At 41.3% G+C, this 18,146-nt stretch overlaps 1 protein-coding gene across 1 annotated transcript in view; it reads right to left on the bottom strand.

Moving 5' to 3' along the window:
* SWAP70 (switching B cell complex subunit SWAP70) overlaps nucleotides 1-14,346 on the bottom strand; it is a 63,418-nt gene extending 49,072 nt beyond the window's left edge. Inside the window, exons 1-2 of the mRNA XM_044681822.1 lie at nucleotides 14,230-14,346; nucleotides 3,473-3,613 (exon numbers count right to left, since the gene is read on the bottom strand). Of these exons, the coding sequence (XP_044537757.1) occupies nucleotides 3,473-3,613; nucleotides 14,230-14,346 (258 nt within the window). The remainder of the gene's footprint in view (nucleotides 1-3,472; nucleotides 3,614-14,229) is intronic.
* Between the last annotated feature and the right edge of the window lie 3,800 nt (nucleotides 14,347-18,146).

Here is an 18,146-nt window from a genome sequence, read left to right as displayed (position 1 = left end):
GAAGGAAGGAAGGAAGGAAGGAAGGAAGGAAGGAAGAGGGAGATGAAGTGTGCTTTCTCCTGTCTAGAAGCGACAAGAATTATCTTATGAGATACTTAGTCATCTCGTGTTGTAGTTCTCAAGACCAGTAACTGCAAAAAGGCCACCATGAAGATCATTGAAGCTTATGTATTAACATCTATTGCAGAGGCTGAGGTGATGAAGAAATTCTATGAAGAATTCAATAAAATGCTCCAAATTAAATCAACATATATCTTAATACTTGATGACGTCAATTTAAAAGCAGGCCTGGGGAGGGCAGCAAAAATGTTGGAAAATAAGGTACTGAAGGTAAAGGTTTTTAGGAATAATAGAAGTCTCAAATAAGTATATTCAATTATTTATATATGTCTTCACATATGTACATATGAATATTTCCTACAAGAAGAAAGAAAACATTAAATGTGGAAAAAGTAAAATAGAATCACAAAAACAAAAGATATATTTTAACAAATAGAAAAAGAAATTATCTCTAAATAATAGTCTGTGTACAATCAACTTTTTATTGCAAATATTAAAATTCTAAATTAAAAGAAAAAATAAAAATGAAAACTATAGCAGGCCATTGAGGCAACTTCCATCCTGACCTATTTTTAAAAGCTATTGATAGTGGGGGCTAAGTGGCTCACTGGAGAGAGAGCCAGGCCTAGAGATGGGAGATGCTGGGTTCAAATGTGACTTAGCTGTATGACCCTGAGTAAGTCACTTAACCCTAATTGCCTAGCCACAAAACCAATACACAGTATTGAGTCTAAGTCAGAAGGTGAGGGTTTAAAAAAAAATGTAAGCCATTGATACAAAAATAAAACCTACATAAAAGAAAATCAAAATGAACTAACATCATTTTCTAGGGATGCCTCACTAATGTAAATCAGTCAGCACAACAAGGAGACCAACAGAGCCCATAAACTATATCAGACAAGAAATATTTGATCCCTTGACAAGGCAACAGAAACACTGGCTTAAACCACAAACTTATTGGTAAAGTCTTAAAGAGGAATATGAAAGATCAGTTCATAAAACATAAAAAGAAACAGGAGAAAAAATTTTATCTATATTTTAGAAAGAAATTCAACTAAGACAGATTACAAGGACATTTAAGGATGAAACTAAGGGGGAAGCTGGGTGGCTCAGTGGATTAAGAGCCAGGCCTAGAGACAGGAGGTCCTAGATTCAAATCTGGCCTCAGACACTTCTTAGCTGTATGACCCTGGGCAACTCACTTAACTCCCATTGCCTAGCCCTTACCACTCTTCTGCCTTAGAACCAATACTTGGTTCTAAGGCAGAAGGTAAGGGTTTTTATTAAAAAAAAAAAAAAAAAAAGGATGAAACTAGAAGGGTAAACAAAGCAATGGAAAAGGTGTCAACATTTCCATTTTCCTCCATAAATGACAACAGAAAAACATCCAATTTTAATCTAATATTACCATTCCTAATGTGGCAGGAGAAAGTAGAAAGGGAAATAAGGAGAAAACCAATTGTACTGGACTAAAGATAGCCAGAAGAGGCCTAGAACAGAAGATCACAATTTGAAGGATATTAAAAGATCAATCTTCAAAATATCTGAATACCTTAAGCTTGGAAAATATCATATATCCTATTATTACTTCCTCTCCCACACCCCAACCACTGAGAAACAATCAATATATTACCAACTCCTACGCCTGCTTTCCCTTCTCTACAAAATCTTTATAAAATTAACTTCTGCATGCAGAGATGGCATCCTTGATGAAGGCACAGGAAGCAAGCATCCAGGTTTCACAAGGAATATTCTGTGGCATAAGTCTTCAGTCACACAATCAACTGAAGGGTGTAGGAATGATCTTGTTTTTTAAAAACTATTTTTAAAAGTGGATTAAGGAAAGCAAATTCTTGCCTCTCCTCAATTAAGACATAAAACCACAAGGCTGACATCGACATCACACAAAGTGCCTTTAAGGATGAAGCAGAGACTGTGGTGTTCAATGATCCTCTGATTTTTCATCTCAAGTAATGCCTCATAAGGAAGACAAATGCTGGCCAAATGGGTTTGCCCCTGCAAGGGAGGATGTCTAGCACCAAGTCAAAATGGAAGCAGGATTCTCTACGGATGGTGAGATCTTCCACATGCTCCTGTGTACAGATTCAATGGGCCTCCTGCTGCCAGTCCTGTTTGATACTCACTCAAAAAAGTGCTTTATTTCATAGACCTGCCCGTCTCTTCCCCTGCTCATTAGTCTCTGCCTCTTCTGTTTCAGGTTTGCTAGGGACTCCCATGAACAGAACCAAGGGAGGGACAGAACATTGGCCTGGGAATCTTATTTCCTTGACTTTCAAATCAGGAATGCTTATACTCATGCTTCCAGATTTCAACCTCCAAAGCCTTGTTACAGAATAACCTGTTCGCAAATTTGCCAGTTATCTGGACTCAGAAACTTTTCAAGTTTTAAAGAGAGGCATAAGTTTAAAATTTCAGTCCCTGCATCGTAAATTTCAGAATGAAATCTCTAATTCTCAAATGGCAAAATAACTACTCAAGCAAAAGACCTCTTTCATATTCTACTACCCCTTGGGTGGAACGTAGAGTTGGGCTTTCTAGTTTTTCTCATGAAAAGATAACCGGAAAATAACAATTATAACACTGTTCCAACTAACTTTAACAGTGAAATCCAAACACGAAGAGGTTCATTAAATAACTACCAAGCAGGCACCACAATTCATTTCAATAGATTATAACATAACTAAGAGGCATCATGGTATGAGGATAAAAAGCCAGCCTGGCAATAAGGACAAGGTGGGTCCAAGGTTCTCCTCAAACACAGAAAGGCTGTGTGATTGTTGGGACATCCCCTCACTGTTCAGTGTTCTAAGAGACCCTCTAAGGGTGCCACCTGCCCAGAGGGTGCTCATCTCCATCAGCAGACAAGGGGCTTCACCAAGAATTCCCAAAACCCACAAAATCAGGGAGCCAGTCAAGAATAAAAATTGGAATTCCTTAAAGCTGTGCATTAGAGATTGGTAATGGATAGCTGATAAAAGCTATGCATTAGAGAATGTTAATGGATGGCTGATCAAAAGGCATCTCTTGATCACAGGCACAAATATTCATTTGGTCACTGGTTTACTGAACCCTCCCTCTAAAAGGTCTAAGTCCTTTTTGCACAAAGGCTTTTGATTTCATTAAAGAGAATGACAATGAGGAGGCAACATATCAAAATCTATTGGATATAACCAAAGCAGTACTGGGGGGGGAGGGAATGTATGCCCCTGAGTGCCTCTACCAAAGGCATTAGACTGTGGGGGTCCCTCTCTTCCTTTCCCCCACAGGAGGGAGCCCTGTCACCCCTTGGTCCAGAGAGACCTTAGAGACCCTCCCAGTGGATGGCTGCATCCCTAACCACACACCAGGCCTTTCTTGTTCATGAACAGCCTACCAAGGGGAGAAATCCTACCTTTTCCAAAATGAATTTGTTTAAATATGGCATATAGCCCTGATTGGAGACAGGTCCTTCATCGTCATCCCGAAAATGCTCTTCCAGGGCTACAGGGTCATGCGGAACTTTCAGCACTGTGCACAGATTGTGAGACAGGACCTAGAAGGACAAAGGTCTTTGAGACAGCAAACCACATTTCCCTCTTCAGGGCCCCCCCCCCCCAAGTGCTCCTTTCCCTGGGACGGTGGGGAAAACCAACAAGGGCTCCACTTGGCCTGAGCAAAAGTGAGGATGGGATCTCAGGACAGACTCTCTTAGCTCTGTCCCAGCGGCCATGTGGCCCTGCACGAGGCACCATTTTGTTCTTCATCTGTATGTTGGGGTTGAGTGAATGAATCATCCCCGAGGTCTCACTCAGCTCTAAAATTCTAGTTGGGTCTTCAGTGTAATTCAACTCCATCTGACCAACATCATTAAGTATCTCTAACATGCAAATCCACCCTCTGTTCCAGGGCTGCTGCTCAGAGTCTACCCAAGAATAAAGGAAAAAACACACAAACACAAATAGCCATGAGCTGAGGAAAGCGTGAAGACGGCCAAGAGAGGCCCTGCACAGACATGAAAAGTGCTGGAGACCGCAGAAAGGGATCCGCACACACACACACACACACACACACACACACACACACACACAGCGGGTCTAACACAAGACAGAAAACCCAGTAGATGAAAAATAACAGGAATTGGATTTTCTATAGCTCTAAACCTGAGAGGTGAGTGAGCAGTCATTGGGCCAGTGGCGGGCCTGCTGGGACACTGCACTGGTCTGTGCTCGGTGGGGGGCCTTGCTGCCCATCACAGACACTGCTGACCCTGAGCACATCCGAGACTCATTCTCCTCATTTGTAAAATGAGACAGGCTGGCCTCGACAGCCTCCAGGTCCCTTCCAACTCTAAATCTATGATGCGAGAAATCAAAACAAGGAAATCTTTAAATCACATCCACTTCTTTGAAAAAAAAAAAATTAAATCTTTCTGCAGAGATAGCTAACCTCAGGTCAAAGTTCCTCTCCCTTCTGAAAAACTAAGTAACCACTGAATGCCAGGAGACGGCTTTCCTCACCAGGAGGGGGACTGGACAGAGTTTCTGGCCAGGTTTTGTTTTCAAGATCTTTATATTTTTAAGCTTTGGGGGAAAAAAGAGGTGCAAAGCTCCACTCTGCACTTGTTTTTCTCAACGTGTACTGAAAATGATCTCGCTGAGGGCCTTTCCTGCATGCTCCAACGGTTTTAAGGAAGTCATGCAAAGTGAAGGAAGTAAATACAAAAGAGATTCTAAATGCAGGAATGAAAATTTATCAAAACCATGCAAATACTGGGTTTCTTTTTTTTTTTTTTTTTTTAAACCCTTGTACTTCAGTGCATTGTCCCATAGGTGGAAGATTGGTAAGGGTGGGCAATGGGGGTCAAGTGACTTGCCCAGGGTCACACAGCTGGGAAGTGGCTGAGGCCGGGTTTGAACCTAGGACCTCCTGTCTCTAGGCCTGGCTCTCAATCCACTGAGCTACCCAGCTGCCCCAATACTGGGTTTCTTAAGGGATCCTCCTACTTGCCAATAATGGTCACATTTGAAAAAAAGAGACATTTTGGGGGAATAAGACCGTCCCAGAGGAAGAAAAAAACTTCAAGCTTCAAGCTGTGCCCTGCCCTGTGGGGCCCCAAAGCCTCTTTGATTCCCCTCCGCCCAACCCTACTGAACATAAAAATGAAGAATTCTGAAGCCCTGGCTCAGAGATGGCTCCATCTCACCATTCAGAAATGTTTGGGCCTTTACCCAACCCGCTGCATTCACCCAGTAAAAAGAATTGTGGAGAGAAGCTTTCCTCTGCTTTCCAAACCAGGACAAATGGAATAGCATCGAAGAAAGCATCAACAGGGGAGCCGCGCAGAAATGTGTTCATAGAAGGGCAGAACCAAGCTGCGTGCTGGCCCTTGAAAGTCCTTCTTCTGGATAACAATAAAAGGCTCAGATCACGTCTGGGAGATTTTTGTTTCCATTTAGGGGGAGTTAGAGTGGCATCTTGGGGACGAGAGAAGACAGTCTAAACTAGACTGCTTTCATGGCTTACGAAGTACTTTCTACAAATTATAAAGGTGGATCCTTACAGGTGGATTCCAGATGATTACCGCCATTTTACACAGGAAACCACCTCAGACAAGCTAAGGAACCTGCCCAAGAGCAAACAAACAGCTGGTCCAGGGCAGAACTGGACCCGTAATCCAGGGCTCCAAAACCTAATCTCTTCTCACCATTATCGGGATGTCCAAGTTTTCTCCTCATTGAAGTACATAAATGGGATGGAATATCATTGTGCCATCTTACCAAGCATCCCTGTGTGGGTCCCACAATTCTAATAGGATTAACTACATTCTGCTTCACTTGTAATTACTTGTTGATTCCTTTGTATTAGGAATAATAATTAAAATATAAAATAAATATAAACATAAAATGATATATTTTATTATTTATTTATTTGTTGTTTGTGTTAATGTATTTTATTATTTATAAATGTAAGATTTAAATTAAATTAAATTAATTTTTTAATAATTAAAAACTGATAAAAGGATGCGTTATATCCTTTTAGCAATAGTGGTGATGGATTTACACAGATTCCTCCATATTTTCTCACTGATTTCTACCCTTTCTTCAAACAGCACAGTAATGGACCCAGCCTGGGACCATGCACTGGGCCAGGTTACCTGGGCTACCCAGACATGGATGCTGCAAACTTTGGTGAGCTGATGCTCCAACCAAGAACTGCCTAGCATCTGACTGACTTAATGCCACAGGCTAAAGCAGAAAACTACGGCTGAGCTAGCAGCCATGAGCCACTCGATCAGAGATTCTTGATTTAAAAGAAAAAAATGGCTTAGTGGATTGAGAGTCAGACCCAGAGATCGGAAGTCCTGAGTTCAAATCTGCCCTCAAATCTTCCTAGCTGTGTGACCCTGGGCAAGTCACTTAACCCCCATTGCCTAGCCCTTACTTACCTAGTATTGATTCTAAGATGGAAGGCATGGGTTTTAAATAAATAATAAATGAATAAATAAACAAATGAATGAATGAATAAACAAACAACCAAATAAATAAGAAAAGAAAAAATCTTTCTCTTTAATCAACAGGCTTGACAGTTGTATTTTTTTTTTAACAAACTTGTCTTCTATAAATTCATTATTCAAGTGGCCATGCAACTATGAAGCACTTTTTCTGCTTTGTCATGATCAAATATTGAGTTAATTGCTAACCACATAAAGAGATAGATTTCTTTATAAGAAATCTATCTTTCCAGATCGTCAGTAGCATTCTATTGTGGCTTGTAATTAATTATGGGTCCCTACTCACATCTTCTTAGCCTCTACTTCCTCATGGATTTGCTTTTTATCCTTTAAGCACTTTAAGTCAGATCTATCATGAAAATAAAATCAAGACACCCAGATAGATTAAATGATATGAACAGGCAAATTTCAAAGGAAGACATCCAAGTGACAGCGGCCATAGGAAAAAAATACTCCAAATCACTAATAAGTAGAGAAATACAAATTACAAGGAGTTTTGTAATTGGCAAAGATGTAATTGTAATTGGCAAAGACATTGGCAAAGATGATCCAAAAAAGTAAAGTGACAATTGTTGGAGAGGCTGCAGGAAAACAGGCACATTAATGGACTATTGGAGGATATGAGAATTAGTCCGGCCATTCTGGAAAACAATCTGGAACTATGAGCCAAAGGTTACCAAACTGTTTATAGCCTTTGACCCAGCAATATAATTAGTATAATAGCATAATTAGTATTATATTAGCCCTGTTCCCAAAGATTTCAAATAAAGTTGAAAAGGACACATGTCGAAAAAAAATTAAAGCAGGTTTTTGGAGGTGGCAGAGAACTAGAAATTAGAAGGGCATTTATCAACAGGGAAATGGATTAATAAATTATACTATAAGCATATAACAGAATACAATTATCTTAAGAGAAGTGATAAACAGGATGGTTTCAGAAAAATATAGAAAGGTTTTTATAAACTAGTATAGTGAAGTGAAAAATTTACACAACAACATTGTAAAAATGAATGATTTTGAAGTAGCTTAAGAACTCTGATCAATATAGAGGCCAGCCACAATTCCAGAGGACCTATGAGGACACATGCTGATAGAGAGGGAAGAGGACTCAAGGTGAAGAATGAGATATATGTTGCTGGATTCGGCAAATGTGTGAATTTGCTTTTAAAAAGCTTACTTGTTATGATTGTGCTTTTCTTTATTCTTTATTTAAGAGGAACACCTGAGTGGAAGAGGAGAACTATTGATGGTATTACCTCCCCCAAAATGGGGAGAGAGGTCAATGAAGCATTTTCTAAGGACACGGAAGAGAGGAGTTTCAGAAGGAAACACCCAAAAAGAACATTTGCTTTCAAAGTAGTAGGTTGAATAAATAATATACTTTTTTAAAAGCAAGCTTTCTATAACAGATAATCAGTTTCATATGTAATCCTTTTTCTTTTGTCTTTTTTATAGTGTTTGTTAAATTCAGAATATATAATAATTTTTTTTAAGTTTTTAAGGAAAATGAAAATCAAGAGATATGCACTCACTATATGTACTGGCTCAATAGAGTAGAAATAATACTTCCAAATCTACAGTACCATGCCAGTCAAAATAACAGCCCTTCATAGAACCAAATATGATCCTGACAAAATCTCTTTGCAAATTACAAACATTCCTAACAAAAGTGTTTGGAATCAAGAGTCCTTCCCCAATAAAGAAGTGGTTAAAAAGATATAAACAAAAGGTCTCAAAAGAAAAATCACAAATTATTAACAACCATATAAAGGAATGCTCCAAATCACCAACAAGAGAAAAGTGAAACAAAATAACTCAAGTTTTACCTTACACAGAGTAAATTGGCAAAGACGATAATTTTCAGTGTTGAGGGAATTATGGGAAAGTACGATGCAATTGGTCTAACTACCATAGAAACTTGGAATTATTTAAAGAAAGTGACTAACATACCCTTTGACCCAAATATCCCACTACTAGGTTTATAATAATAAAAAGAATGGCACGACATAGGCCAAAACACTTACAATGACTATTTTTTTAATAGTAGAAAAGAACTGGAAACAAAGTAGATGTCTCTTCATTGGGGAATGGTTAAACAAACAGAAGTGAACAGGAATGTAATAGAATATTACTGTATTGGAAGAAACAAACAATGAATACAATGAAGCATGAGAAGATTTATATGAACTATTGTAAAGTGAAATGAGCAGAACCGAAAAGATGACATATGACGACAATGCTGGGAGACAGTGGGAGGCTGTGGAAAGAGTTCTAATTTAGAATCAAAGGACCTGGGTTCGGTTCTTGCTTCTGCTACTTCCCATCTGTGTGAATTTGAGCAAATCGCTTCACCTCTGTAGAACTCAGTTTCTTCATCTGTAAATGAGGGGATTTGATTAGAGAGCCTCTGAGGTTCCTTCCAGCTCTAAACTGTAAGATTAAAATTAATATCCAATAACTCCAAGTATTATATTTTACAAGATTTATTAATAATCACTTGAAGTAGAGGAAACAAAAAGAATAAAAGTAAAAGCCAGAGTAAAGAGAAGTTTTCTCCACTGTGTTAGTGGGAGAAGCGTGCAAGAGGCGGGGTTACAGAAACTTTATCTTGAAACGTAAGGATGTAACGTGAGGACGAAAGTGGGACTCTAGGAAATGGAGTCCTGGGGTACAAAATTCTAGTTACACAAAATCTATGATCCTATGATCAAGTGTAAATGGAAACAACAAGAAGACGGCCCAAACCGAATCTGGTAAAAAATAATCTAGCTTTCTCCTCCCACTCCCTAAAAGAAATCGGAATAAGTACCTTCTCCTCCACTTTTTTCCAGGGAGAGAGGGAGGGAGAAAAGAGTTAGAGCAGGCCATGATGGGCTTGTATAGAACATCTTTTTTTTTTTCATCATTTAATAATTATAAAACTGAATAACCATGTAGTAGAAATATATCCATATTTCATATCACATGGCAAAATGTACTCTAACTGGATTTATACATAAACACTTTCAAAACTAACTATAAAAATATGGAAAGATATACTTAATTCAATCATAGATTTAAAAAACTACATCCATTATGCAAAATCTAGAAAATTATCAGAGACAAAACATGTTTTAGTGAAATAGAAATAAATGTATGTACAATGAACAAAATACAAAATATAAAATACAAAAAAAATAATTGGAAAAATGGAACTAAAAATGTAGAGTTAACATGACAAATAAAAACTTAACATTTCTGATTTATAAGGAACTATTAAATAAATGTTCAAAAGCAACACCCAGTCCCAAGAGGCCAAAGAGTCAAGGAATATGAATAATTTTCCAAAGAATTCCAAAGAACACATATGCTGTAAAAATCACTTGAAAAAAAGTGTTCAACTTCACAACTATCCAAAGAATTAAAAACTGTGAGTTAGAAGCCAACCAGGCAACAAGAATTATGGGCCTACTATATGCTGGGCATCGTGCTAAGCTCTGGGGATACAAGGAAAGGTAAAAAACAGTCTCCAGTGAGTTAGACAACATGAAAACAGCTTTGTACAGATCAAATACATACAAGACTAATCAACAAAAGAAAGACACTAAGGGGGGGTCAGGAAAGGTGTCTTGTTGAAGAAAGCCAGGAGCTTGAGATGAGGAGGGAGAGGAAGAGGAGGAGTGTGGAGGAGGAAAGTGGAGGGAAGAGGAAGGAGGAGGAAGAGAGAGGAAGAGGAAGAGGAGTAGGGGAAGGAGGAGAGAAGAGAGAGGAAGGATAAGGGAGGAGGAAGGGGAAGAAGAAGGAAAGATTCAAATGAATAACAGCCAGGAGGCCAGTGTCAATGGATCCCAGAGTACAAGGGTGGGAGTGAGGGGAAAGGCCACTGGAAAGGAAGGAGGGAGCCAAATTATAAAGGATCAGGCTGCACTCATGAGTGTTGGGGACAGCATGTCTGAGGGAAAAGAGACAAGGCCCCAGAAAAGAGCCCTGTGGGGCATCTCACAAGCCCCAGAAGACAGAGGAAGGGTCAGGAGAAGGTCCAGGCCAGAGGAGCATCACGAAATCCTAGAGAAGAATATCAATGAGAAAGGGATGACGGATGGCATCAGAGGCTACACAGGAGTCCAGAAAGACCAGATCTGAGAAAGTCATTAGATTTGGCGATCAGACAATCATTGGGAACTTTGGGGAGAATGGTTTCATTTGAATGATGAGGTCAGAAGCCAGACTGTCAAAAACAGAGTTTAAAATGAGAGGAAATGAAGCGAAGGCTTCTATTATGGATGGCCTCATGCCCATCAAACTGGAAAAAAATAACTGAAAACAAATAATGTTCACAGGATTATGGAAAAATGAGTATGGCCCTCTGAAAAAATTCAAAAATAAAAAACGGGGCAACCACTTTAGAAAGTAAATTGGGGAGAGCCAAGCCTGGAGATCAGCTGTCTTCAAATCTGGCCTCAGACACTTCCTAGCTGTGTGACCCTGAGTAAGTCACTTAATCCCAACTGCCTAGCTCTTACTGCTCTTCTGCTGATACTTAGTCTAAGACAGAAGGTAAGGGTTTAAAAAAAAAAAAAAAAAGAGGGATTGAGAGCCAGGCCTAGAGATGGGAGGTCCTAGGTTCAAATTCGGCCTCAGACACTTCCCAGCTGTGTGACCCTGGGCAAGTCACTTGACCCCCATTGCCTACCCTTACTACTCTTCTGCCTTGGAGCCAATACACAGTATTGACTCCAAGACGGAAGGGTTTAAAAAAAAAAAAAAAAAAGAGGAAGACAGACAGAAAAAAATTTGGCTGATTGATAGAAAATAACTACAAAATTACAAAAGTAATAACACTATTACAAAGTAGGGTTTGATTCCTTAGGAAGGGAGAGGGAGCAGATGGGGTTTCTTATCTATAAATGACTGACACAAAATAAAATGCATCCATAAAACTAATTACAACAAAAATATTTTATCAAATACATATATGCTTTGCCACACTAATGCTATCACTAAAAATATACCTGGAAAGTATAATACACAACACGAAAAAGTATCCACTCAAGGATATTTATGGTGTCCTAATTTGTTATTGTAAAAAAAAAAACTGAAATATTTAGCAACAAGGGAATGGTTAAATAAAATTTTGAAGTCCACGTATGGAATACTAGGAGATCAAGAATAATAAGTATAAGAAAAAAACAGAAAGACCTTTCTAAAGCCACCCAGTGTACAAAGTAGAACTCGAAGATCCCTCAGAGTGCTCACCATCTCAGAAACAGACGGGAACCAAAGTCAAGGCACAAACCAAGCTGATAAGAGGCAAAGGAAGTGGCTGACACTTGTAAGGGACTTTTTATGTGCTAAAACTCACATATTTCAATGAAAATTGTTGTGAAGTTAAGCGTTTTTGTTGGTGTCGGTCAGGACGCAATGCCAGGCTCGAAGTGACCAAGACCTGGGCTCAAGCCCTGCCTCTGGTGACCCTGGTTGTGTGACCTGAGCAGATCTGTAACCTCTCCCGTCTGTAAGCAATTCTAAGGTGCAAAGAAGGTACTGATCTGAACTGGGAGAGGACCCCAAAGCTCTTGTCCTTACTTTATTGCTAATGCCATCAAAAACAAAAAAAAAACGAGTTCCCTGAAAAGCAGTGTTTCAACGTAGCTTGAGTTTCTGGTGTTAAATCCTCCCAGAAAGTGTTTCAAAATATTGAAGCCAAACAATTTGCCTTTCTGAAAATATGAAGTTTCCATGGACTTTACAACTGGCCCAATGGAGAAAAGACATGTTTGTCTCTACACCAGATATGTGATAACCAGGCTTTCCTAGTGCAAAAGATTAAGGGGTTAATTCCAGTTGACTGACAAAGTTCTTGATGATAGAACAAATCCTGCTTTTTAGGCACAAAGATTTTCTGCAGCCTCAGAGGATACAAAACTAACAGCAAATCCCTGGAAAATTCCTCCTCACAATGAACCCCGATGACCAATTTCCTACCATGGTTCCCCAGAGCCGGGAGTATTGTCTCCCCGAGAGTCCTGCCCCATTCCCCAAGGAGTCACTCTTCCCTTTCCTGACTGCGTCCTTACTTCTCGCTCTCCTCTCGGTGGTTTTCTCCTTTTATGTTCAGACCATCTGATGGCCCGTTCTATTGTGGCTCGCTGACTCAGGGATCTCAGGGTGCTGACATGCCTCGTCTGCCTCACCCTCTACATCACAGCGCTTTACTGACCCTCAATTATCTCCCATCAGTGGCCCAGCCACTGTCTGCGGGACAAAACATCTGGGCTGGGGGATGAGGAAGTTGGGAAATGACTTGACCCGGGTCACAGGACTGCTGGGCAGCAGAGTCTCTGGCTTCCTGGTAGTTCCAGACCTTCCTGATGACCCCTTGCCCCGAGGACCCGCTGCCCACTTGTCTAAAACTCCCTGGAGCCCACACTTACCCCCTAAGCCCCTGGCATTCCCCCAAAACAAAACAGAAGCATGATGGCCAATTCAGAGGGTCCATCCGGCTAGCTCACGTGGCCAGAACACTGTCCTGCCTTTCAGGGAAGCTGCTCTGAGCATGTCCATGATTAAACTCTCCCTAATGAGGTTTGGTACAAATTCACCTTATCCTAAAATCCTCCAGGAGTGCAGAGACCACCCTCTCCTTTACTTTCAAGTCTAGTTTCATTTTATCAGATTATGTCCCACCTACTGGGAAGATAGTGATGAAGACACTCTGTGAGAAAACTCTTACGAACTCTTTGCAAAAAGAAACACAGTCTCTGCCTCCATGAAAATCCATTTCAATTCATTCTGCACAGAGTTGTCGAAAACTATCGTAATTATTCCATTCCTCTTGAAAAACCCAAAATAGCTGTCCACAACAGAGTCAATTAATCCAATCTAAATCCCCTGAACTACCCTTCATAGGCTTCCCCTATTTAAGCAACCTCTGAAATTCAGGCAGGATTCAACTTTTCCAGAAAATCTTTCCCAAAAGATCACTTCCTTAGTTTCCATTCCTTTAGTAGTTAAGAATACATTTTGTACCATCCCTTACATTCACAGGTTGATTTTCTTGTTTAAAACTCTTGGCATGTATTATTTATGACTTAAATACTTACAATTGTTCTTTTTATTACATGTTTTTTGTTCAAAAAGATTAGAGGCCTTATTTTGAGTCCCAGGAGTGCTATTTTTTAAATTCTTGACTTTGAGCAAATCACATCCCTCCTCGGAACCTCAAGGGGTTGAAAGTGTTGGCCTAGGGGGCAGCTGGGTGTCTCAGTGGATTAAAAGCCAGGCCCAGAGGCAGGAGGCCTCAGAAATTTCCTAGCTGGGTGACCCTGAGCAAGTCTCTTAACCCCCGCTGCCTAGCCCTTACCGCTCTTCTGACTTCAAACCAATACACAGTATTGATTCTAAGACAGAAGGTAAGGGTTTTTTTAAAAAAAAAAAGTGTTGGCCTAGAAAATAATCTTAAATAAAATAAATATAAATAAAATAATTCAATAAGTTTAATTTTAATATGAATACATTTAATAATGTTATAAATAACATAAATATAAAATACAATTTTTTTTAATTTTAAAGCCTTTGCAGCTCTAATTTAACATTCTATGATTCTGATTTTTTTCCCCCACTAGACTACACTGTAAGCTTGAGGCCAGGACTGAAGCTATTTTCTAATTCCTCAGTGCTTTGCGGTAGGCTGCCCTTGTTGGATGTTTACCATTCCGCTTCCTATCCTCCGGAGAACGGTCTGAATTACAAGCGACAATGACGGTCTTCTCCTGGCCTTGAGGACCACTCGTCATGGTCTCCCTCGGCTGCCTCCTTCTCCTGCCCAGTCGCTTCCTCCGCAGTCAGCCATCCTCTGGACACTGTATCAGCAACATCATTCAAGAGGATAAAGAACCTTCTACAATTGAGGAATTTCATACGTCGTCTTGGAGAATTGCTGTGGGCAGAGAGTTCCTCACCCTGCAGACAACCCGCTGCCGAGGCTCCCCGCGTTTCACTCTGCCCATCCTCTCCCCAACATTCGGTCCTTTCTCCGCCAGCAGAACCCGCCAGAGTTTGCATTCCACGGTCCAGCCTTCAAGAACCCAGCATGGCCTCCACACTCCCCAGCACCACACCGAAACCATCCTCCGAAAAGGGTCTCCTTGACTAGGTCCCCAGGACTTCTCCTTGTCCCCATTCTCCCCGACTTCTCTTCGGTGTCTTTTGGACGCCTCTTCTTTGAAGAAGACCATCTTCCCTCCGCTCTGAAGGGTAGCTTTCACTCCCATCCATTCAGTTTTTGTTGTTTTTTTTTTTTTAAACCCTTAATTTTGGTGTATTGTCTCATAGGTGGAAGAGTGGTAAGGGTGGGCAATGGGGGTCAAGTGACTTGCCCAGGGTCACACAGCTGGGAAGTGTCTGAGGCCGGATTTGAACCTAGGACCTCCTGTCTCTAGGCCTGACTCTCACTCCACTGAGCTACCCAGCTGCCCCCAGCATCCATTCAGTTTTTAACAATTTACTTTCCTTTAACATCACAGAGACACAACAGACACATACAGGTAGCATTTTCCATTCCTCAGACTCATCATATTTCATCTTATTCCTACTTCATAAACGAACTTCAAATGCAAAGAGGAAAGTGGCTTGACCCAAGCCCACAGTTAACAGCAGTCTCAAAATAAATCCAGTTTTGCTAACTTGCAATTAAGGGATCTCGCCACAATTTGACCAACGTTCCATGTTTCTTCTTCTTTTTTTGTTAAAATGCTTCCTTTCTGTCCTAGTCTCCTTCTAAGACAGAATCAGGTACAAGCTAGGGAATTAGGATGAAGCAACCTACCCAGGCTCGCACAGCGAGGATGTATCGGAAGCCACATTTGAACCCAGGTCCTCCCTGACTCCGGGCCTGGCACCCAGTTGCCCCTATGTTCCATGTTTCTTAGAGCTGAAAACTGAGTGGCAGTCGGTGTCAGAGACAAAATAGAGACCCAGGTCCTCTGACAAGGCCAGAGCAATCCCTATGGAAGGGACTATTGCATGGAAATCAAGGAAAGAAACAAGTGGAATCTTTTCCCTTAAAGCCCTTATTTTATAGGACGTTCATCCCTCTCACCCGTAAGACCAAAGAGCTCTGCCTACCCTTTGCACTGTTTTTCCAGAAGTAGAGATAAATCCCACCTCTGCTACTTACTCCTTGGCAGCCACCTCATCTCCCAGAGCCTCAGTTTCCTCATCTGTAGATCGCTGGAGATCGCTGAATGCCTCGGCCAAGGACTGGCTACAGGAGGGAGCCAGGAGCTGAGGACGACCCCAGGGTTCTAAGCCTGAGGAACGGGGAGGACAAGGACACCCCAGACAGGAATGGAGACGGGAGAAGATGATGAGTTCACTTTGGGACACGTTGAGTTTAAGATGTTCGAGAAGAGAAGCAGGCAGCTGGAGATTTTAAACTGTAACTCAGCAGGGAAAAAAAACCAAGTATTTATTAAGTTCCTACTCCATACAGGTACCACACTAAGCGCTTTCCCGTGGTATCCCGTCCTCACAACTACTCTGGGAAGTAGGGATTATCTCCATGTTGTAGTTCCAGAACCTGAGGCAGGGAGAGGCTAAAAGTGATGTGCTGAGGAGGTGTCCCGAGGATGGAGCTGAATTCAGGTCTTCCCTCTATGCCATTCACAGAACAAATAAGTCCTTGGCTTGTCATGGAGAAGGTGGCAGAGCAGAAGAAATCTGGGTGATGGAAAGAGGAGGGGAGAAGGGGAGCCCTTGGCAAATGGCCTCGATGTTTTCAGTGAAGTAGGAGGTTCTCGGTGGACAGGAGAGGCTCTGGGAAGATGGAAAAGGGCTGAAAAAGAGCTGCTCTGGGGGATTCATTAAAGAGAGAGAAGAGGATCCATCGCCTTGCAGCAGCGAAGGCCCATCGGAGCTTATGGACATCAATTTGCAGCAGACCCAGGCAGCAGGTTTCTGATTTTCTCCAGCTTCCCTCAGCAACGGGTGTGAAGGAATAAAAGCACCAAATGGTAGGTTTTGTGCCACATTCTCTCCATCTATTTCCACTGGCAGGTCATAGCCCAGAAGACAAAGTGCTTTTTTAAGAGGCAGTTTTAATGTCTTCCAAATTGACACAAATGAAGTAGGTTTCCTATGCAGGCAGCCAGAACAACGAAACAACAACCAGAACACAATGAAATGTTAGGGGAAAGTAAGTGAATAGGAAGATTTCCACAACTCAATTTTAATTGAGTTCAATTATTCTGATTAAAAGCCTGCTAAGTGCTGGGGGTAGGGGGAGGAGATACAAAAGAAAAAAAAAATTCCCGCCAAGACGCTCAGCCCATAAAGGTAAAATAAATAAGAGGCAATTTGAGGAGGCAGAGAGGAGAGGAGGAGAAATCTGGGAAGACTTTCCAATGTGAGGCATTGGAGAAATGGATACAAGAAAGATAAAGTTTCTGAAAAGTGGCAGGAGGGAATACCTGCAGGTATGGGACAAAGTGTCTGGGAATACACACAGGAAAGAGACGGAATGCTGAATTTAGGGGATAACTAGGCCTGTTTGAATGGAATAGACAATATATGGAAATATGGCTTAACAGGTTGGGGTCAGATTATATAGGACCCAAAGTACCAACCAGAAAAGTTAGTATTTTATCCTGGGAGAAAAGGGGAGTCATGGAAGATGCTGGACAAGTGGGTGACACAATGAGACATCAGGGACATGGACAACAATTAGAAGGCTGGTCCAGACAAGAAGTCAGAAGATCCCGAACTCCACCTGTGAGTGGAGAGAAGGGAATGCAAGAGCTCCAGGAGGAAGACTCTAGAGGTCTGGATAACCAATTAGATCTGGAGAATGAAGGAGAAGGAGCCATTAGAGACTGACCGCTTGGACTGAAATTTGGTGGGATGAGACAAACGAGTCTGGAGAAGATGGGTTTGGAGGAGACGATGGGTTCCACTTTGGGCATGTAGAATCTGACTCATCAAAATGTGAAGCAGCGAATAACGGTGATGCAGGCAGTTGTCATCCAGGACTAGAATTGTGGAGACATTAAGATTGGATATAATATACAAGAGAAATCGGGAAGGCACAGGGAGGCTCAGGGTGGAGAGGAACTTCTGAAGCCTCCACCAAAAGGTCTCCCAGCAGCCTGTTTCACTTTTCAATTCCCTGGAAGCTCTTCCTTCCAAATCTGGCTCTGCTAAGGATACCTATTGTTCACGGTTCTGCCCTCCAAGGCCAATCCAAACAAATCTAAGGCCTCTGCCACACTCAGCCCTTCAAATATAAGAAGACAGCATAGTTTGTGCCCTCTAGTTTAGGTCTTCTCATCTCTTCTCCAAATGAAACAAGCCCAGTTCTTTCAAACGGCCCACAAATGGCACGATCTCCAGCTCTCCAGCTAAGTTTATCAAGGTCCTTTCTAAAAGGAGACACTCAGAAGTAAATGCAATATTCCAGGTTTGGTCCAACTTGGGCCAAGAACCAGAAAAGATTATTTATTGCTTCCTGATGGCTGGATGTTATTCCTATCTTATTCCACCAGCAGACTGTCCTGGCTTTTTTGGCTGCCTCATCACGGACTACCTTTAAAAAAAAAAA

Source organism: Gracilinanus agilis, chromosome 6 (genome assembly GCF_016433145.1).
Source record: "Gracilinanus agilis isolate LMUSP501 chromosome 6, AgileGrace, whole genome shotgun sequence".
Lineage (NCBI taxonomy): Eukaryota > Metazoa > Chordata > Mammalia > Didelphimorphia > Didelphidae > Gracilinanus > Gracilinanus agilis.
This window is presented reverse-complemented; position numbering and strand designations above follow the sequence as displayed.